The sequence below is a fragment of the Coregonus clupeaformis genome, chromosome 7, assembly GCF_020615455.1.
Source record: "Coregonus clupeaformis isolate EN_2021a chromosome 7, ASM2061545v1, whole genome shotgun sequence".
In the NCBI taxonomy this organism is placed as follows: Eukaryota; Metazoa; Chordata; class Actinopteri; order Salmoniformes; family Salmonidae; genus Coregonus; species Coregonus clupeaformis.
Window position 1 is genome coordinate 21,156,060 of NC_059198.1, and position 23,333 is coordinate 21,179,392.

General features: G+C 43.3%; 1 protein-coding gene across 6 annotated transcripts in view; it reads left to right on the plus strand.

Annotated features, from left to right (window-relative positions):
* Positions 1-23,333, plus strand: part of LOC121569042 (histone deacetylase 5) — a 92,782-nt gene that overhangs the window by 14,900 nt on the left and 54,549 nt on the right. For 3 of the 6 annotated variants that reach the window (XM_041879640.2, XM_041879643.2, XM_041879644.2), the window contains exon 1: positions 17,112-18,346. The exons of 1 other annotated variant lie outside the window; for it this stretch is intronic. In XM_041879640.2, coding sequence (XP_041735574.1) covers positions 18,196-18,346 — 151 coding nt within the window. In that variant the 5' untranslated portion in view covers positions 17,112-18,195. Of the gene's footprint in view, positions 1-1,440; positions 1,705-17,110; positions 18,347-23,333 lie in introns of those variants that run through there. 2 more of the 6 variants (XM_041879645.1, XM_041879642.2) reach the window with 2 other exon arrangements.

Genomic DNA, 23,333 nt, shown 5'->3' on the forward strand with positions numbered 1-23,333 from the left:
TAATATGGACTTGGTCTTTTACCAAATAGGGCTATCTTCTGTATACATTTACATTTACATCATTTAGCAGACGCTATTATCCAGAGCGACTTACAAATTGGTGCATTCAACTTATGATAGCCAGTGGGACAACCACCTTTTAATTTTTATTAGTAAAAAAAATGTATGGGGGGTGGGGGAAGAAGGATTACTTTATACTATTCCAGGTATTCCTTAAAGAGGTAAGGTTTCAAGTGTCTCCGGAAGGTGGTCAGTGACTCCGCTGTCCTGGTGTCGTGGGGGAGCTTGTTCCACCATTGGAGTGCCAGAGCAGCGAATAGCTTTGACTGGGCTGAGTGGGAACTGTGCTTCCGTAGAGGTAGGTGAGCTAGCAGGCCAGAGGTGGATGAACGTAGTGCCCTCGTTTGGGTGTAGGGTCTGATCAGAGCCTGAAGGTAAGGAGGTGCCGTTCCCCTCACAGCTCCGTAGGCAAGCACCATGGTCTTGTAGTAGATGCGAGCCTCAACTGGAAGCCAGTGGAGTGTGCGGAGGAGCGGGGTGACGTGAGAGAACTTGGGAAGGTCGAACACCAGACGGGCTGCAGCGTTCTGGATAAGTTGTAGGTGTTTAATGGCACAGGCAGGGAGCCCAGCCAACAGCGAGTTGCAGTAATCCAGGGGAGATGACAAGTGCCTGGATTAGGACCTGTGCCGCTTTCTGTGTAAGGTAGGGTCATACTCTGCGAATGTTGTAGAGCATGAACCTGCAGTATCGGGTCACCGCTTTGATGTTAGCGGAGAACGACAGGGTGTTGTCCAGAGTCACGCCAAGGCTCTTTGTACTCTGGGAGGAGGACACAATGGAGTTGTCAACCGTGATGGCTAGATCATGGAGCGGGCAGTCCTTCCCCGGGAGGAAGAGCAGCTCCGTCTTGCCGAGGTTCAGCTTGAGGTGGTGATCCGACATCCACACTGATATGTCTGCCAGACATGCAGAGATGCGATTCGCCACCTGGTTATCAGTATACCTTGTCACAACACAACTGATTGGCTCAAACGCATTAAGAAGGAAAGAAATTCCACAAATTAACTTTTAAGAAGACACCTGTTGTGTGTTATTTCATAGTTTTGATGTCTTCACTATTGTTCTACAATGTAAAAAATAGTAAAAATAAAGAAAAACCCTTGAATGAGTAGTTGTGTCTAAACTTTTCACTGGTAGTGTAGCCCAACTGCTTTTTTGACCTGTGCGTAACGACTACTCATTTGACTACTTGACTGGCAGATCACCTACTCTGTCATTGTCTGACTAAGCAAAATTGGAGTGGAAACAAACTGAATAACTTATGACTGAATGAATGCCGGCCATGCTATCTGCAGTGGCCAGGATTGTGAGGCGTTATGGATACCAGGATCCTTGAACTGCAGTTGGCTAACTCCTGTTCATTTGTGACTGTTGCAGTGGGATTGATTCGAAGAAGGCGAGGAACCTACTGATCCACCATACCTCTGTGGACCAAAGTCATGGCCGACGCTGAAGACCCACTTTAGAACCTTCAGTCTGTTCCCAAATACACCTAAACACAAGCAAATACACACTCACCTTTAGCTTTATCATCCCACTTCTTATGACCTTCTTCAACCTGACTGAGTTTTGGAACAACAAAGACAACTATAACACAATCATCTCTGGCCTCTCCGTTCATAATTTCTGCCAACACCCCAGGTAAGTCTTTGCTCCAGAAGTGTTTGAAAAATAACACTTTACTCAAGCTTTTTTTTCATTAAATACCAAAGCAGCCCATTTTGTAGGCAATTTTATTTTATGAGGTAGCCTGGCCAAGTGTTTGCAGGGTGTGCCCCATCAAAACCTTCTTGGAAAGAGCTTTACGAGACCACTTTTTTAAAGACCCCCCAGTGACCTCTTACCCCTCTGATCCTGTCCATTAACTCCCCTCAGGGCATCCCTAAAGCCTTACTCATGTGTTGTGATTGCCTTGAGTAATTTACAAGTATGTTTGACGACAGGAAGCCAGCATCTTAAAGTCTGGTGCTTTATGGTGGCCATATGGTTCGCCATTGAACTTGTACACACATTATTACTTTTATCTTAAAGAAGTCGTCAAACTGGAGTGATAATTCTGAATTATCTCCAGTAGTAGGATATGTTTATGGGTCTCTCTTTAAAAAAATATTATTGTTTTATTTGTTTGAGACATGCTCTCATGATTCCAATTGGTTTAAGTTCCTCCACACATGGGCTATCTTATATCAGAATGAATCCTAACAACAACCTGTGGATTCTCTTACTGGCTGCTCTCTTCTCCAATCTCTTTCTGTCTATATTTATAACCGGTGACGACCGACCAGACCTTTATTAACCTCCCATCCCCCTAATGACGTCTTTGAATGTCACTGGGTGCCGTGGCAACCCTGACTGCTCTGTGAAGGGCCTGGACGGTTGTCTGCTCATTGGACTGTACTCTAGAGCGAACATGACTGTTTTTTTTTTTGTGCAATGTGCATGAGTACGAGTCGTGTAAGTAGCTTATGTGTGTAGCTAGTATCTTTGGAGATGTATAGTGTGCATGTTGTTGTGTGTCTTTGTCTTTTAATAGCATTTGAGGCAGTAGGGCAGGAAAGTCTTCCGATCGGGAGGTGCAGCAATATTGCAAAGCTAGCTGGTCATGAAGTTAAGCTTAGACCGGTCTTAGACTGTGACCACAGCAACAACAATGCAGACACATTGTAGACTGTTTGCAGAAAATCTAACCATCCTCAGTGTCAGCCTTTTATGAGAGTTGAACATACAGTACAATGACTGGACTTATTTTATCTGCAGATAGAAGTGCATTAACATTCAAAACACTTTTTCAAAGTTGCCATTAACTTCAAACTGAACAGGTGTCAAACTGTGATGTTCTACTTTATACACCACCACATGAAAAAACAATACCCAAATAAGCCCGAACACCCAATGAAAAGGGCCTTATGGTCAGGACGGTAACTTTTCCTTTTGTGTGACTGGCCCTGCACAGGCGATTAGGCTACTTCAGACGAGGAGCACTGCAGGGAATTCACTCTGTTCTCTGTGTTGCATTACCCACCGTTAATTACGATAAGTAGCCTATACTAGAGAAATTTGAAGTTTGAAATTAAATACGTTTTCTAATACAGTGTCTTCAGAAAGTATTCATTCCTCTTGACTTAGTCCACATTTTGTTGTTACAGCCTGAATTCAAAATGTATTAAATATTTTTACAAAATGTTCACCCATCTACCCCATAACAGTGGTCACCAACCGATCGCGATTCCTAGTTGATCACCAAACATTTCTGTAAAAATGCCAATGATGAAGGCTTGCACTCCTCCTTTTTTTAAATGATTTGTGTTGCGCTGTTGGCAGTAGGTGCACTTGATTCAGAAGCCCTGAGCACCGGGTAGGCAAAGTATTCGCATTTTGAACCATTTCATTTGTCTGAAGAGACAAACTCTGTCTACCCGGCGGACCTGGAGATCTGTTGCTAAATCGAGTGCGCCTACAGCGCTGGCCAATCTGATAGCTCAAATCACTGTGCCTACAAGTTTGATACTAGCCTACGTGAGATTTCATAACTTTTAAAACCATGACCAGAGAGAGACTGTCAAATAATACAGCAAAGAGCTGCTGTTTTTATGAGTGAGTTCATGTAGAATTTTTTATTCAGCGCTGCCACATTGTTTTTATTCAACACTATTACAAAACATTAAACTTCTCCCCACTCACGCTGCAGCTGCAATGAATGAGTTGCCAAGTGTATTGATAGCCCTGCGTTTTTATTATTATTAGCAGCTTGTCGTGTCTATTTTAATATTGAGGAATATTTCACTTTCTCTGGTCATAGGAACAACATGAATTTGTGCTTGAGGCAGATGCAGTGCGACTCGAGTTTCACCATCAGATGGAAGACTGTGTCCCCTCTCTCTGGTCAGTCTCACTGGAGGAAAGGAAGGAGAGAACAGGGACCGCGAGAGGCTGACCCTCTGCTGCTCGTTCCCTCCCTCCGCTGAGACTAATGCTGTGTTCAAAATAACTGGGAACTAGGGCATCTACGACTTCAGTGGGTTCAAGACAACTGGGAATTCCAAGTCGGAAACTCTGGCGTCTTTCTAGAGCCCCGACTTTGTGACCTGAACATCACTGATGTTGTGATTTTAACTTTTTTTCCCGAGTTCAGTTGTCTTGAAAGCACCATCACCATCAGATGCAGGTAGCCTACCATCAGTCCAGTAAAATACATTTGCTAATTCTTTCAATTTATACTCAGCTGTGCCTCGCAAGTGCTACACCAACTGATGATCTATTTTGTTATCAAAGCTCGATTTTTGAAATATATGGTCTGAGAAGAACAATATTGGCAGGCCAGGCATATAGCCAATATGCTGTGAAAATGTATTAGGCCTGCCTACTGCACAAACCTAATTCCTACAGAACTGTTTTTCTTTATGTTACTACTGTTTTTAAGTCGTTTTATTTTTATTTTTATATGAGCGGTAGATCTCGGCATGCTTTTTGAATGCGAAAGTGATCTTTACTCAGAAAAGGTTGGTGACCACTGCCCCATAATGACAAAATTAAAACGTGTTTTTAAAATGTTTTGCAAATGTATTGAAAATACAGAAATATCACATTTACACTTTGACATTATGGGGTATTGTGTGTAGGCCAGTGAAAGAAAAATCTATTTTAAATTGAGGCTGTAAAACAACAATGTGGAAAAAGTAAAGGAATGGTAATACTTTCTGAAGGCACTGTATGTGTGAATGTTAATGGGACAATTGATGCCTACAACCATCGAACAAGTAGTAGTAGTTTAAAGGATAATACAAAAAGAACTGGTAGACACCAGCTAATGTTATAAACGTATCATTCTATTTATCATTATTCAGGCAATTTATCGCAATATGGATTTTTTTCCATATCGCCCTGCTACTTGTACGTATTATATGACCAACCTTCTATCTCCAATAGATGAGTCCTCATCATTGGCCGTTTGTCACTGCCCCTCCTCCGTCGCTGGGCAAAGACACAATCAAAACCATATTGACAATCTGTCAGTTTAAACGAAGGGCATCTTTATATTCCTTTGAACGTGCTTGTTTCCAGAAAGGTTTTGACTCTGTTCCTATATGAGTGGCAAGTTCCTATCTTGACTGCAGAAACATATTGATTTGCATCAACACACAAGCTCATTGATAAGCTGATTGGAACACAGTGGTTTTAGAGTAACGTGCTATACATGATGTCAGAGCTCAGATTCTACGCTTCACAGCTGTTTTGACTGACAGCTATTATAAACTTGAGCACCGCGTGTGACAAGGGTCAAAATTATACAAATATCCATATGCATTTCAGGTAAAATAACAACCCAATGTTTATCTCCCAGGACACGTTAGCTAGCAACAGCAAACTAAATGTCCATGAATGTTTCGTGTGTGTTTTGATCTGTCCCCAAATTAATATAGTTGGTTCATAGTTGGTTTTGGTATTTTAACCTGCGTGTCATGCGCGTCTGATGGGGATAGACAAAATCAACATGCGGACGCACGCCTGGAGCCGGTTTGGTCAAGGTGTTATACCCTGGGTTGATCTGAACAGAATGAGCCTATGTTTGTCGTATTGTGAGGAACATTTTCTGCGGAACACGCACTTGAATGCACTCATGACGCCATTCTATGCGCACCAAAATTGCAATCTGTTTGTCTGAAGTGCCTTTTGAAAGCCTAACACTGTAAGATCATATTTTTTAACTTAGATAGGCATGTTGGCAATAGAATAAGCTTTCAAATGATGCCCTCCTGACCCATATTGGGATTTATATTGGAAAGTGTTTGGATTGCGTAAAAAACAACCGTAATTGTGTGAAGGTGGGGACGCAGGGCTGTGTTCCAAACAAAAAACGACAAGTGTGCTTGCCTCAGTCCTCAATGGCAAAGCCAGGAGAGCTCAAAAAAGCACCTTTTATAGTTGAAGGAGCTTTCCTTGAGTCATAAAAGTGCATTTGGAGAGGTGTGTGGACACTAGTTGGACCTCTCACTCAAACCCTTCTTGCACCTACTCCAATTAATATTCTTATGTAACTGAATGTATCCAGAGTGTTTTCAGATTTTGTTATTGACAAATGCTGTGAAAAATACAGTAAATGTAAAATGTACATGAAATCAACAGTATAATGTTTGGATTCAGTCTTGTGTCAGGTGAACTGTTGTGTCCTAACCTTTAGTCTGATAATTTCCCATAATTTCCAAAGTGTTCTCTCTTCAATTCCATACAACACTCCTTCAGTAGCCTCCAACTGCTCTTAAACACTAGTAAAACAAAATGCATGCTCTTCAACCGAACGCTGCTTGCACCCGCCCACCCGACTAGAATCACTACTCTCGGCGGGTCTGACCTAGAGTACGTGGACAACTACAAATATCTAGGTGTCTGGTTAGACTGTAAACTCTCCTTCCAGACTCACATTAAGAATCTCCAATCCAAAGTTAAATCTAGAATCGGTTTCCTATTTCGCAACAAAGCCTCCTTCACTCATGCTGCCAAACATGCCCTCGTAAAACTGACTATCCTACCGATCCTTGACTTCGGCGATGTCATTTACAAAATAGCCTCCAACACTCTACTCAGCAAATTGGATGTTGTCTATCACAGTGCCATCCGTTTTGTCTCCAAAGCCCCATATAATACCCACCACTGTGACCTGTACGCTCTTGTTGGCTGGTCCTCACTACATATTCGGTCGCCAAACCCACTGGCTCCAGGCCATCTATAAATCACTGCTAGGCAAATCCCGCCTTATCTTAGCTCATTGGTCACCATAGCAACACCCACCCGTAGTCTGCGCTCCAGCGGGTATATCTCACTGGTCATCCCCAAAGCCAACACCTCCTTTGGCCGCAATTCCTTCCAGTTCTCTGCTGCCAATGACTGGAACAAATTGCAAAAATCTCTGAAGCTGGAGACACTTATCTCCCTCACTAACTTTAAGCATCAGTTGTCAGAGCACCTTACCGATCACTGCACCTGTACACAGCCCATCTGAAATTAGCCCGCCCAACTACCTCATCCCTATATTGTTATTTATTTTGCTCATCTGTACCCCAGTATCTCTATTTGCACATCATCTCTTGCACATCATTCCAGTGTTAATACTAAATTGTAATTATTTTGCACTATAGCCTATTTTATTGCCTTACCTCCATAACTTGCTAAATTTGCACACTGTATATTAATTGTATTTCTGTTGTATTTTTTTTTGATTTTTGTTTTGTTTTACCCCATATGTAACTCTGTGTTGTTGTTTTTATCGCACTGCTTTGCTTTATCTTGGCCAGGTCGCAGTTGTAAATGAGAACTTGTTCTCAACTGGTTTACCTGGTTAAATAAAGGTGAAATAAAAAAATAAATAAATACCATGGTCATGCATATACTTTTTATATTTCTTCTGTTAGAATATTTTCATTTTGTCCCTATCCATATTGGCCAATTTCCACAAGTTTAAGGGGTTAACTGTTGCATATTCCCAAAATGAATTGTGGACTTGACCAGGCCTAACATAACAATGTTTTATTTTTCAATGACCTCATTTTCGAAAATACTTGTTTTCTGCATCAATTAATATTCCACATCATCACTATATTCTTATTTGGAACTCCTCCACATTTATATGGCTATATTTAGCGTACAATGTTTACAACATGACTCAGGTCTTAATTGGAATCTTATTCAAGGAAGTAAATAGGAATGTAAAAAATGTAAATGTCAATAATGCAAATGTGAAATATGAAGTTGATTGATGGGGATAGACAAAATCAACATGCGGACGCACGCCTGGAGCCGGTGCTGTACTCCTGAGTGGCGCAGTGGTCTAAGGCACTGCATCGCAGTGCTAACTGTGCCACTAGAGATCCTGGTTCGAATCCAGGCTATGTCGCAGCCGGCCGCGACCGGGAGACTCATGGGCGGCGCACAATTGGCCCAGCGTCGTCCAGGGTAGGGGAGGGAATGGCCGGCAGGGATGTAGCTCAGTTGATAGAGCATGGCGTTTGCAACGCCAGGGTTGTGGGTTCGATTCCCACGGGGGGCCAGTATAAAAAAATATGTATTCACTAACTGTAAGTCGCTCTGGATAAGAGTGTCTGCTAAATGACTAAAATGTAAATGTAAATGATTGTTTAGCCTCTTAGAACTCCAACTGTGGTAAATAAAAATGTTTTTAAAAATGTTTTCAGGATACAGCTATTATTACCTGAACATTATTTTTGAATTAAGTTAATAAATAAATAAAGGAGTGTGTTATCTGCTACAGCAGAACATTGCAGTTGGGGCTGAGCAGTGAATGAGTCATCACTGCGTTCTATTTGAGGAAATTGAATCTCTGTGAATCCTCACTGCTGTGTGTGTCTGTAGCTTCTGTGTGTGAGCACTCACATCAATGTATTTTTGCACAATTGTGGTACAAGTGAACCTCTTTCTGCTGTTATGATGCAAGTCATTAAATTATAAATCTAAAAATGGTTGTTTACCTACAGCGCATTCTGAAAGTATTCAGACCCCTTGACCTTTTCCACGTTTTGTTACGTTACAGCCTTATTCTTAAATGGATTAAATAGTTGTTTCCCTCTATACACAATACCTCATAATGACAATACAAAAAAAGGTTTTTAGAACTTTTTGCAAATTTAAAATAAATGGAAATATCAAATTTACATAAGTAATTTATTCAGACCCTTTTACTCAGTACTTTGTTGAAGCACCTTTGGCAGCGATTACAGCCTCGAGTCTTCTTAGGTATGACGCTACAAGCTTGCCACACCTGTATTTGGGGAGTTTCTCCCATTCTTCTCTGCAGATTCTTTTAAACTCTGTCAGGTTGGATGGGGAGCATCGCTGCACAGCTATTTTCAGGTCTCTCTAGAGATGTTAGATAGGGTTCGAGTCCAAGCTCTGGCTAGGCCACTCAAGGACATTCAGAGACTTGTCCCAAAGCCACTCCTGCGTTGTCTTGGCTGTGTGCTTAGGGTCGTTGTCCTGTTGGAAGGTGAACCTTCGCCCCAGTCTGAGGTCCTGAGTGCTCTGGAGCAGGTTTTCATCAAGGATCTCTCTGTACTTTGCACCGTTAATCTTTCCCTCGATCCTGACTAGTCTCCCAGTCCCTGCTGCTGAAAAACATCCCCACAGCATGATGGTGCCACCACCATGCTTCACCGTAGGGATGGCGCCAGGTTTCCTCCAGACGTGACGCTTGGCATTCAGGCCAAAGAGTTCAATCTTGGTTTCATCAGACAAGAGAATCTGGTTTCTCATGGTCTGAGAGTCCTTTAGGTGCCTTTTGGCAAACTCCAAGCGGGCTGTCATGTGCCTTTTACTGAGGAGTGGCTTCTGTCTGGCCACTCTACCATAAAGGCCTGATGGGTGGAGTGCTGCAGAGATGGTTGTCCTTCTGGAAGGTTCTCCCATCTCCACAGAGGAACTCTGAAGCTCTGTCAGTGACCATCGGGTTCTTGGTCACCTCCCTGACAAAGGCCCTTCTCCCCCGATTTCTCAGTTTGGCCGGGTGGCCAGATCTAGGAAGTGTCTTGGTGGTTCCAAACTTCCATTTAACAATGATGGAGACCGCTGTGTTCTTGGGGACCTTCAGTGCTGCAGATTTTTTTTGGTACCCTTCCCCAGACCTGTGCCTCGACACAATCCTGTCTCGGAGCTCTACAGACAATTCGTTCGACCTCATGGCTTGGTTTTTGCTCTGACATACACTGTCACCTGTGGGATCTTATATAGACAGGTGTATGCCTTTCTAAATCATGTCCAATCAATTGAATTTGCCACAGGTGGACTCGAAGTTGTAGAAACATCTCAAGCATGATCAATGGAAACAAGATGTGCCTGAGCTCAATTTCGAGTCTCATAGCAAAAGGTCTGAATACTTATGTAAATAAGGATTTTCATTTGTCATAAATTTGCAAAAATGTATAAACCTGTTTTCGCTTTGTCATTTTAGGGTATTGTGTGTAGATTGATGAATAATTATTTTTTTATTGAATACGTTTTAAAATAAGGCTGTAACGTAACAATGTGGACAAAGTCAAGGGGTTTGAATACTTTCCGAATGCACTGCTTGTGTGCCCATGTGTGCGGGTGCATCACTTGAAAACACTGCATATTCTAGTTCATGATAACATGCCTAAAAACCCTAAAAGTTATAATTGAAAGGTCCCTCCTATTCCCATTTCCTAATTATAACAAAGCCATTACATTGATAAGTTGGTTTTATTAGTTGGTTATAAAATACAATTTAATTGGTCACATGTTTTGTAGACAACGGGTGTAGACTAACAGTGAACTGCTTACTTATGGGCCCTTTTCTAACAATGCGGAGTTAAAGAAAAAATTAAAGAAAATGGAAATAGTGACGGTGAATAACGAATAAAAATAAAATGTACAAATAACATGGCTATATACAGGGAGTATAAAATAACATGGCTATATACAGGGAGTACCAGTACCGAGTTTATGTGTAAGGGTACGATGTAATTGAGGTAGCTATGTAATGTACATATAGGTAGGGGTCAAGTGACTAGCCGAAGCGTTTGTGACGTGTAAAGTATTAGTAATGGGGGATATATTGATAGTTACATATCACAATATTATTTTTGGACGACATTGTATTGATATTTGACTCAAGTATCGTTTATTTATTTTTTGCTACTGTAGGTAGCATTAGCTAGCGCTAGTCGGCTGTACCTGCGCCAAAACATGACTGATCAAAACTCATTTTCTCATTCTCTCTCGTGTTGCTCTGCAGCGGACATATAGTGAGCAATATGTTTGGAACATAAAATCACAATAAAATCGCAGTATCCAATCGCAATACATATAGAATAATGAGAATCGCAATACATATCGTATCTGCATCTAAATATTGTATTGAATGGTCCCTGGCAATTCCCAGCACTATTGGTTATGTGGGCAAAGAAGCATTTAGTTTGAATTGGGAGCTGACAAATTCAGCCTCTCTGTCTCTTGCAATTATCTTTTAGCCAAATATAATCTCTGTAACCGTTAGTTTCCTAATTACCATTATATTCATAGGAGAGTTCCACTCAGTCATATAGAGCACATCTGACGTTAGCCTCAGTGCTCGGTGTCAGTCCTGCTGTTGCGTGCCCTGACGTCTGTGTTGGGTCAGGGCCCTGTCCTCAGTGGGGCAGTTACGACGCGCCTCTCTCACAGTAAACTATCACCCACTGAGGAAGTGTGAATGGGAAAGTCTCAGTCTCATAAAGTATTTTCATGGAACTGACTCACTGGAGGCCTTTCCTGCAATTGCAATCGCAGTCTGTCCTCTCGGGTGGTTTCTCTTTTTTTCTTTTTTAGCTTGTCCTCTTTTTGATGTTGTTTTTCTTGTTACGGCTTGCATGACTAAATGTCAGTGTATGACTTTATCTCTGCAGCTTCGCTTTAATTTTGGTATTGACATGCAGGAGGTTTCTACTGGTCTTTAGCTATTCCTTCCTCAACAGTTAGTGTATATACAGTATCTCAACTGTAAACTCAAGACCAGGAGTTCTCCTTTACCCTTTCCCTTTTTCCTTATTCTAAAATGGATTAAATAGATTTTTTCCCTCATTAATCTACACACAATACCCCATAATGACAAAGCGAAAACAGGTTTTTAGAAATTTAGAAATACCTTATTTACATAAGTATTTAGACCTTTTGCTATGAGACTCGAAATTGAGCTCAGGTGCATCCTGTTTCCATTGATCGTCCTTGAGATGTTTCTACAACTTGATTGGAGTCCACCTGTGGTAAATTCAATTGATTGGACATGATTTGGAAGGGCACACAACTGTCTATAAAAGGTCCCACAGTTGAGAGTGCATGTCAGAGCAAAAACCAAGCCATGAAGTCGAAGGAATTGTCCGTAGAGCTCCAAGACAGGATTGTGTCGAGGCACAGATCTGGGGAAGGGTACCAAAAGATTTCTGCAGCATTGAAGGTCCCCAAGAACAGTGGCCTCCATCATTCTTAAATGGAAGAAGTTTGGAACCACCAAGACACTTCCTAGAGCTGGCCGCCTGGCCAAATTGAGCAATCGGGGGAGAAGGGCCTAGGTCAGGGAGGTGACCAAGAACCCGATGGTCACTCTGACAGAGCTCCATAGTTCCTCTGTGGAGATGGGAGAACCTTCGAGAAGGACAACCATCTCTGCAGCACTCCACCAATCAGGCCTTTATGGTAGAGTGGCCAGATGGATGCCACTCCTCAGTAAAAGGCACATGACAGCCCGCTTGGAGTTTGCCAAAAGGCACCTAAAGGACTCTGACCATGAGAAACCAGATTCTCTGGTCTGATGAAACCAAGATTGAACTCTTTGGCCTGAATGCCGAGCATCACGTCTGGAGGAAACCTGGCACCATCCCTACAGTGAAGCATGGTGGTGGCAGCATCATGCTGTGGGGATGTTTTTCAGCAGCAGGGACTGGGAGACTAGTCAGGATCGAGGGAAAGATGAACGGAGCAAAGTACAGAGAGATCCTTGATGAAAACCTGCTCCAGAGTACTCAGGACCTCAGACTGGGGCATAGGTTCACCTTCCAACAGTACAACGACCATAAGCACACAGCCAAGACAACGCAGGAGTGGCTTTGGGACAAGTCTCTGAATATCCTTGAGTGGCCTAGCCAGAGCCTGGACTTGAACCCTATCGAACATCTCTGGAGAGACCTGAAAATAGCTGTGCAGCTACGCTCCCCATCCAACCTAACAGAGCTTAAGAGGATCTTCAGAGAAGAATGGAAGAAACTCCCCAAATACAGGTGTGCCATGCTTGTAGCGTCATACCCAAGAAGACTCAAGGCTGTAATCGCTGCCAAAGGTGCTTTAACAAAGTACTGAGTAAATGGTCTGAATACTTATGTAAATGTAATATTTCAGTTTTTAATTTTTAATACATTTGCAAACATTTCCAAAAACCTGTTTTTGCTTTGTCATTATGGGGTACTGTGTGTAGATTGATGAGAAAAACAACAACAATTTAATCAATTTTAGAATAAGGCTGTAACGTAATAAAATGTGGGAAAAGTGAAGGGGTCTGAATACCTTCCGAATGCACTGTATATGTTGCAAAAAGTAATTAGGAAAGAAGTGGAGGGCGCTCAAACAACGTAAGTCGAGGTGCAACCAAAACATTTTCTCATCATTTAAAAGGAAAAGGCGCAACACTCACTCATTATTGTAACTATTAAAAGCATCTTAAAAGTGATTTGGTCATTTTTAAATCATCTGAAAACGAAGCATCTCAATAAATAAGACAAACAGTTGAAGTCGGAAGTTTACATACACCTTAGCCAAATACATTTAATTCCTGACATTTAATCCTAGTAAAAATTCCCTGTCTTAGTTCAGTTAGGATCACCACTTTATTTTAAGAATGTGAAATGTCAGAATAATAGTAGAGAGAATGATTTATTTCAGCTTTTATTTCTTTCATCACATTCCCAGTGGGTCAGAAGTTTACATACACTCAATTAGTATTTGGTAGCATTGCCTTTTAAATTGGTTCACTTGGGTCAAACATTTCGGGTAGCCTTACACAAGCTTCCCACAATAAGTTGGATGGATTCTGGCCCATTCCTCCTGACAGAGCTGGTGTAACTGAGTCAGGTTTGTAGGCCTCCTTGCTCGCACACGCTTTTTCAGTTCTGCCTACAAACTTTCTATAGGATTGAGGTCAGGGCTTTGTGATGGCCTACTCCAATACCTTGACTTTTGTCCTTTAGCCATTTTGCCACAACTTTGGAAGTATGCTTGGGGTCATTGTCCATTTGGAAGACCTATTTGCAACCAAGCTTTAACTTCCTGACTGATGTCTTGAGATGTTGCTTCAATATATCCACATAATTTTCCTTCTTCATGATGCCATCTATTTTGTGAAGTGCACCAGGCCCTCCTGCAGCAAAGCACCCGCACAGCATGATGCTGCCACCCCCGTGCTTCACGGTTGGGATGGTGTTCTTCGGCTTGCAAGCAACCCCCTTTTTCCTCCAAACATAACAATGGTCATTATGGCCAAACAGTTCTATTTTTGTTTCATCAGACCAGAGGACATTTCTCCAAAAAGTACGATCTTTGTCCCCATATGCAGTTGCAAACCGTAGTCTGGATTTTTTATGGCGTTTTTGGAGCAGTGGCTTCTTCCTTGCTGAGCGGCCTTTCAGGTTATGTCGATATAGGACTCGTTTTACTGTGGATATAGATACTTTTGTACCTGTTTCCTTCAGAATCTTCACAAGGTCCTTTGCTGTTGTTCTGCGATTGATTTGCACTTTTCGCACCAAAGTACGTTCATCTCTAGGAGACAGAATGCATCTCCTTCCTGAGTGGTATGACGGCTGCATGGTCCCATGGTGTTTATACTTGCGTACTATTGTTTGTACAGATGAACGTGGTACCTTCAGGCATTTGGAAATTGCTCCCAAGGATGAACCAGACTTGTGGAGGTCTACCATTTTTTTCCAGAGGTCTTGGCTGATTTCTTTTGGTTTTCCCATGATGTCAAGCAAAGAGCCACTGAGTTTGAAGGTAGGCCTTGAAATACATCCACAGGTACACCTCCAATTGACTCAAATTATGTCAATTAACCTATCAGAAGCTTCTAAAGCCATGACATCATTTTCTGGAATTGTCCAAGCTGTTTAAAGGCACAGTCAACTTAGTGTATGTAAACTTCTGACCAACTGGTATTGTTATACAGTGAATTATAAGTGAAATAATCTGTCTGTAAACAATTGTTGGAAAAATTACTTGTGTCATGCACAAAGTAGATGTCCTAACCGACTTGCCAAAACTATAGTTTGTTAACAATAAAGTTGTGGAGTGGTTGAAAAACAAGTTTTAATAACTCCAACCTATGTGTATGTAAACTTCCGACTTTAACTGTATGTCAAATCAGGTAATGCCAAATTCCAGTCTGAAGGAAGTATGCTTTGAATTAATTTTCCTCAGTCATTAGGCGCGTTTTTTTTCACACTCCCTTCTAACGAGTACTTGTGAGTCTGAGAGGGAAACAGTAGACACGTATGTTATTCCTTAGAGTCGTAGCTATCAGGAATGGGGTCATAATATTTTGTAGTTTAAACCGTTCAAATGCTAGAGCCAAATTCATATGAACAAAAAATAATCAACATGCCACACAGACGCTAGAAACCGCAAAAAAAAAAACTGGCCTTTTAAGACGAAGACTGCAGAGGAATGCAGTCTTGAGATGAATCTCATCACAGTTTGAGCCCAGCTTGATCCACAGCCCAAGATTTACAAAACCTCAGTTTGTTCAGTGTGTTTTGCCTCCCTCCAGGTTTCTTGCAGGTGAGGGTTGTCTATTTGGATTGGTTGGCTCTTAATTGGGTCAAGCCCAGCTTATGCCAAAGACAGAGGGCCTCTGTCAAACAAAGTTAGCCGCCAAAGTCCTTGACATTAACTGCGCAAGTTCATCCCATGCCAAAAAAATTGACAGAAAAAACAAAGTTAGGGCCTCACCCCTCCCCCACTTGCCTCAAGCTAAATATAAGCCCAACGTACGTCAGAAAGCCAGAAAGATACATCCACCTATAAATAACGGGGGGGAGTGGAGAGTAATGCCAAGAGACAGGAGAAGGGGTTAGATGAGAGTTTTGGCAATTCACTGACTGCTGCTCTACTCTTTTCTCCAATGCTGAGATACCTAGCTGGACCCCACTCTCCTTTTGTCAGAAGGCGGGCTTAGAATTTTCGCAGAAACTGCCTTGTAGCCAATTGTAGTCATGGTCGTTTGGAGTGGCACAGGTGACGAATCCAGTCTATTCACAGTGTAGAGAGCCACAGTTGGTCGGAGCTGGTCCAAGCTGGTTGCCCAATGGGGCAGCCCAGTGGCAGAAGATCAAAAAAGCACTTAGCTTTTGTCAATATGCCAAGCAGCGACTGTCTTTAAATTGGACCATGGATTCTCTGTCTTTAACTCTCTTTTAATTTCTAATTAAGACTGACTTTCATTTTGAATCTGTGTTTGCGATGCATTTCAACGAGGCTTGTGGTCGGAGCTACTGGTTAAGGAGAAGGAGGATGCTTCTTAATATGCATACCTCACTATAGTGAAGGAGATTTAACATGCACACAGTTTGGCTACACATGTTATTTGGGAGCATTTTAGTTGGCAGGGATGGCAGGTCCTATCACATCTCCTGTGGTCCAATGGGGACTGGAGAAAGCCCCCTCTGATCTTTGATGGGTCCCCGGCCAAGTCCCTCATAACCATTGAGTATAAAATGGCACTGTGACCATGGTGACCGGGCCATCTGAGAATAAAGTGGCTAACATAGCCGCTGCCTGAGCCCAGGAATGGCTCACTTGGGATTCCTGGTGCGGTGTCATCCATTGGAGAGTGAAACAATCTGAACACAGCAGGCCATCAACAGTTGTTTATTAGCCCAGCTGCTGCCCTTGGTGGAGTCACAGACAATATTATGTAAGAAGTGTGTGTTATCAGTTGCGGGCATTTAGAATCATGAGGCAGTATTGTGTACATGTAGGTTACAATGTTTGCATTGATTCTACACATTGATGGTACGATTTTAAAATGTTAAATTGCTGAAGCTGCAACTTTATTTTCATGCACATTTTGTCCTCCTGGTTAGTACTTGGCCTGTAAATTTAAGCCAAATGGCTACTGATCCAGAAGCAGCTAATTCATGAAATAACTTTTAACATATCTGGTGCAACAAATTGTAAAACACCTGACATCTGTGGTCAGATTGCTTCAGAGTCTGACCCACTTGTGTTGATGGAATGGTGACCCGAACATTCATTGTGTCAATGAGCGAGCTGCTGATGCAGTTAGCCCCCCGCTACTCCATCCCCCACCCCCCTCGGCACTGGGAACAGCACTCGATTGGCTCAGTGCTATTTGCATGAACAAGGCCCCCTCCTCCGGCCACTCTCCCCTCCTTCTATCCCTCCCCTCCTCTCCTCTCCTCTCTCTCCCTCCTCCCTCCCTGCCTTCTCACACACTCTCAGCTCTCGCCTCTATTTATAGCCCTAGCCCCGCCCCTCCCCTGCCACTCGGCAGCTATTTCCAGCCGCCCTGAGCAGCCCAGTGTGTTTGTAAACTCTGTGGCGCTCCTCTTCTACCTCTGCGCTCCGCAACACAACGCGGGGGTTACCGGAAAAACAAACAAACAAACAAACAAACAGGAAAAAAAACAAAAGGAGATTTAGGCTAGGGGACAACTCCTTTTGGAAAGGCACTGCAGGTTTTCATTCGTCTTTCTCTGGTTGAGGTGATGGGTGGTTCTGGCACGTTCTGACTGCTTTCTCCTCTCTAATGTGGCAGATGCAGAGTGCAGCAGCGCTGCCTTTGTGAAGAGAACGAGGCAGGAGGAGGACACGCTGCAGTAGGAGGAGAGAGGAGAGACTAGGAGGCTAACATTCAGTGCCGTCAACAACAGTCTACCTCCTGAGCACCGTCTACACAACCTCCTAGTGATCTATTTTCAGCTTCTCTATCTCTCTCTCTCTCTCTCCTCCCTCTTTTCTATCTCTCTCTCGCTCCTCCTTCTCACTCTCCTCTCGCCATTCGCTGATCTCTCCCGTGGCGTTCTCAGCTCTTCGCCGACGCAGTGACAGCCAGACTCTTGAGCTGTCTGTGTCCACGTCTACTCTGCTTGTGACACAGACGCAGACGACTGGTGCTTTTTGGACGAGATTTTGGACTGTTTTTTTTGTGTTGCCTGCTATTTGTTTTGCCCAGCTTGACAGTTTTTCACGCGTGGTGTTTTGAGAAGGCTACGTAACTCCAAGAGGGCGGTGTGTATTTTAACTTTACTCCTCTCTGAGGGGTTCAGTGCTGTCTACTCGCTTCTGGCCACACTACTTGTTTTGTTTCTTCTGTAGCCTGTGCTGGGAAAAACTCTCCCTGTTCGCCTGGAGACACTGCAGTTTTGTTTGGGCCATGGAACTTCAAGGATCTCTCTCCTTCATCAGTTGTTTCATCTCTAGAAGAGGAGTTCTGGAGTTTTCTTTAAAGATCTAAGAGGGACTTTGCTGTGTTGTTCACCTTTTCATCTAGTCCAAGGTTTTCTCATTGCCTGGATAGTTTTCTTTGTTTCCCCATACATATTGGAAGGACACCCTTGCACTGGCATGCTTTTAAGGCCCACTGTGCCGGGGCTGTGCGCAATGTTGCAGACGATCTATGAGACAGAGTCCTGCTTCTCCTCAGACGCCATGTCCAGCAGGGAGCAACCTCTGGAGCTGCTGCCCCAGTCCCAAGTGTCTGCCATGCCCATTGCTGGTGAGTCATACAGGGGGTCGAGAGCAGGGGAAGGGTGGGTGCCTGTCTGAGCACCTGAGAGGATGTAATTTTCAGACCTATAGGCCTATTTTTGTATGACTGTTGTGACTAGAGGTTGCTGTTGAAACTGCTTTTGAGAGAAGGACTTTTAAAAGGAATGCATAGAATAGCAAAACATAGAAACCGACTACGGCCACTCAAGTTTTGGAGTCAGCCTTCTACAGCTTCCACGTCATAGTGTGCGTTGAGAGGACGGGGGGTGGATTTACTGCTCACCCGTTCTTAAATCAACAGAGCGGAACGGCTGTAGAGCAGTATGTGGGTGGTTCTCCTCTTTCTCTTGCATATGCTCCCCTTGTTTACCTGACACCTGTTCAAATAAGTGGATGTGCGCATTTCCTTTGGTTTTCTAACCTTCATGAATTGTCAGAGTGCCAGTGGGACCTCGGTATGGTTAATTTGTGAAAAACATGACAGGATAGTGCTGACATTTTGATTTGGTTATGGTGATTTAATCATGTTTTAAAGCGCTATTAGAATCTAGGACCTTTTTGGGGACTTTACCTGGTTTTTGTTTTCATATAAAATAGGTCATAGATGGATCGGTAGATAATAGTAGGTAAAGGCTGTTTCTTTAAATAAAGTGTTTCCTATTGCATCAATGAGCATACATTTTCTATTATTTCAAGGACTATGCTCAAGATAAACTACGCATCCAGATGTTCTCCCCACTTCACAGCTACAAAGTATTTCATGATTTGACATTTAGTGGGTCAGCCTTTTGGGGGGATACATTTACATTTTAGTCATTTAGCAGACGCTCTTATCCAGAGCGACTCACAGTGCATTCATCTTAAGATAGCTAGGTTGGACAACTACATATCACAGTGATAGTGAATTTTTCCTCAATAAAGTAGCTATCAGCAAAGTCGGTGCTAGTAAGCGGGGGAAAAAAGTAAAGTGTGAGTGTTAGTTCACAAAATGACTTTTTTACCAGACACATGCACCAATCAAGGTTATTCTGCTCTCAGAGACTGTCTTGACACCTTGTACTTTAATTCTGTGAAAAGTTGTAATAACTTTTGTAGAATATCCCTTGATAAAGTATGAGGTGCTATTGAGGGTCTTTGTGCTCAGGTTTGTAAACACTAACCTGTTACAAATGCTGGACTCTGTGAATGGAGGTCTTTGTTGCCCACTGAGACACAGTAGACAAGGCCTTAACACGTAACAGGAAAATGTAACACGTTTATAAAAAGCTCCACCACCAAGACCACAGGAAATGGAAGGAATGCCAGGTCCCTTGATGGGCTCAACCAGGATCAGAAAGTGATGGGGACCTGACTTGCGGTAACAATGGTTACCCTCCACCGGAAGCTTCCTGGCTGCAACTGTTTTAGAAATGTTACCGTTGCTTCAGTCCAGACATATAGGTTTTATGGTGATCCAACCTCACATGATATCACAGTGGTTTCCTCATGATACATCTGGTAGCCTAATATGAGCTTCATAACTGTTACTATTTCTCCAGACATATGATGATCCAACTTCATATCAGTGCCGTTAAGGCTATTGGGCTCCATAACTGGTCCTGACCGTTCTAATCAGATAGAGGCAAATCTATGCCCTTGCTCCTTCCAAATGCCCTGATGTATTGAGACTAATCTGCCATTTACTGTATGATGTGAACTGTGGTTATATAAGTAGCAGGTGTATGACTGTCTACTCTATACCTACGGTTTGCCATTACAGCTGTGCTGACATCTGCTTTTGTTTCTGTGCCTGGTATATTTGTTTGCGTGTGTAGGCAGCATGCAGTAAGCTGTTTTGTTACTGGAGAAAAAAAGTGGCTCATCAGGTGGAGTGTGTGTGTGTGTGTGTGTTGGTTTCACCATCACTGTGTACAACAGATGGCTCTGTCTGATCAAGCGGGCATTATACACTGCTCAAAAAAAGAAAGGGAACACTTAAACAACACATCCTAGATCTGAATTAATGAAATAATCTTGTTAAATACTTTTTTCTTTACATAGTTGAATGTGCTGACAACAAAATCACACAAAAATTATCAATGGAAATCAAATTTATCAACCCATGGAGGTCTGGATTTGGAGTCACCCTCAAAATTAAAGTGGAAAACCACACTACAGGCTGATCCAACTTTGATGTAATGTCCTTAAAACAAGTCAAAATGAGGCTCAGTAGTGTGTGTGGCCTCCACGTGCCTGTATGACCTCCCTACAACGCCTGGGCATGCTCCTGATGAGGTGGCGGATGGTCTCCTGAGGGATCTCCTCCCAGACCTGGACTAAAGCATCCGCCAACTCCTGGACAGTCTGTGGTGCAACGTGGCGTTGGTGGATGGAGCGAGACATGATGTCCCAGATGTGCTCAATTGGATTCAGGTCTGGGGAACGGGCGGGCCAGTCCATAGCATCAATGCCTTCCTCTTGCAGGAACTGCTGACACACTCCAGCCACATGAGGTCTAGCATTGTCTTGCATTAGGAGGAACCCAGAGCCAACCGCATCAGCATATGGTCTCAAAAGGGGTCTGAGGATCTCATCTCGGTACCTAATGGCAGTCAGGCTACCTCTGGCGAGCACATGGAGGGCTGTGCGGCCCCCCAAAGAAATGCCACCCCACACCATGACTGACCCACCGCCAAACCGGTCATGCTGGAGAATGTTGCAGGCAGCAGAACGTTTCCCACGGCGTCTCCAGACTCTGTCACGTCTGTCACATGTGCTCAGTGTGAACCTGCTTTCATCTGTGAAGAGCACAGGGCGCCAGTGGCGAATTTGCCAATCTTGGTGTTCTCTGGCAAATGCCAAACGTCCTGCACGGTGTTGGGCTGTAAGCACAACCCCCACCTGTGGACGTCGGGCCCTCATACCACCCTCATGGAGTCTGTTTCTGACCGTTTGAGCAGACACATGCACATTTGTGGCCTGCTGGAGGTCATTTTGCAGGGCTCTGGCAGTGCTCCTCCTGCTCCTCCTTGCACTAAGGCGGAGGTAGCGGTCCTGCTGCTGGGTTGTTGCCCTCCTACGGCCTCCTCCACGTCTCCTGATGTACTGGCCTGTCTCCTGGTAGCGCCTCCATGCTCTGGACACTACGCTGACAGACACAGCAAACCTTCTTGCCACAGCTCGCATTGATGTGCCATCCTGGATGAGCTGCACTACCTGAGCCACTTATGTGGGTTGTAGACTCCGTCTCATGCTACCACTAGAGTGAAAGCACCGCCAGCATTCAAAAGTGACCAAAACATCAGCCAGGAAGCATAGGAACTGAGAAGTGGTCTGTGGTCACCACCTGCAGAATCACTTCTTTATTGGGGGTGTCTTGCTAATTGCCTATAATTTCCACCTGTTGTCTATTCCATTTGCACAACAGCATGTGACATTTATTGTCAATCAGTGTTGCTTCCTAAGTGGACAGTTTGATTTCACAGAAGTGTGATTGACTTGGAGTTACATTGTGTTCACTTAATTTTTTTGAGCAATGTAGTTTACAGGGAAAGGCATTTTGTGCGTGTGCACGGTGCGACTGACACAAAACCAGTGCAGTAGACCCTTGCTGCATATGGCAATTTTTTAAATTAATCAAACCTTGATTATTTAATGGAAAAGCAGAACAATGACATTCTTCAAAGGAAAAATCAATGATGAGTAACCTCCTTAGTAGTGTGGCAATTACTGCTAGGTGATAGGTGAGCTAAATAAACTAAATAGATTTGTGACTGGCTTGGTCTCCTGAAAATCCTCCTGTAATTATATTACTTGCAGAGTTGTCGACACGTCTATACACACAAAATAGGCTACAGGTCCTGTATTTTAAGAATCTTCATTGCGTGTTAGAAGTAAATTTAATTATAGTTCAGATGTTTTACTGTATTTCATGCGGATTCAAGGGATTTTAACAGTAAACAGCACATTCTTCAGCACCACAATAACACTCTTAGTTGCTAGACTTGGGAGCAGCATACACTTGGAGATCTGATATAGCTGATATTGGCTTGGAGGTCTGATATATCATTAGGCCGATATCATCATTAGCTATATCGTTGTAACACACCATGTGAAATCACTGGCATGCAAACATGAATCTGTTTCTCCCTCCTGGTCATTTCACTTTAACATGATGACATTCAGTGATCATCTTGTGACTTGATGATGATATCTCCCTCTTCCTGCAGCTGGCTGTCACCACCCTCCACTTTGCCTCGTACATCTGTACAGTGGTCAGATGTCTATGCTCACTGGATGAGGTAGAACATTGATTTGTTCCAGTTTCTTTGAATGATGCTGCAGTGACGTCAACAATGGATTGATGGGGCTTATAAGGGGCCTAGAGCAAGGTCGCTAGGGCACAACACACTTTCACAGTCATGCCCTTTAACCAATTGGTTTAGTGGCACAAGGTGCTTTGTCACAGTTATGCCTCAGTCACTAGTCACTACCTTGTAATTGTTCACTGCCCTGGTCTTCATGAAGTGATCACAGTAATCACATGATGCAAATTGTACACAGTTGTAAAACATTCTTCTCAAAAAGAGATTTCAGGCTGAGAAGGCAATAAGCTAGTATTGAAACTTGAGTTCAGGTATTGCCAACTGTGTCATGACTGTTGCAGGCCTGCTATGCAGATGGAGCCCTTTAAAGCCCTGCATGTTCTGAGACTCTGGGCCGGATGCTATGTCCAAACGGTTTTGGAGTTTGCAGATCTTTTCTTAGAGCAGGGTATAGGCTAGCGCTAGGCTACGCACTGCAGCCAGCTGCTGGGAGCTGCCCACAACCCTCACTGCAGCAGGGATCTGTAATTATCTGAGCAGTCAAGTGCAGATGTATGCGTCGGAACTGTGATCCAACCAGGAATCACCCTGGCCTTTCATGTGGTCCAGATTCTTATTGAGTTGGACTGTCTGATAGTCCCCTGTTTACAACCGACAACCCCTTTCTGAAACAACCCATGATACCACCAT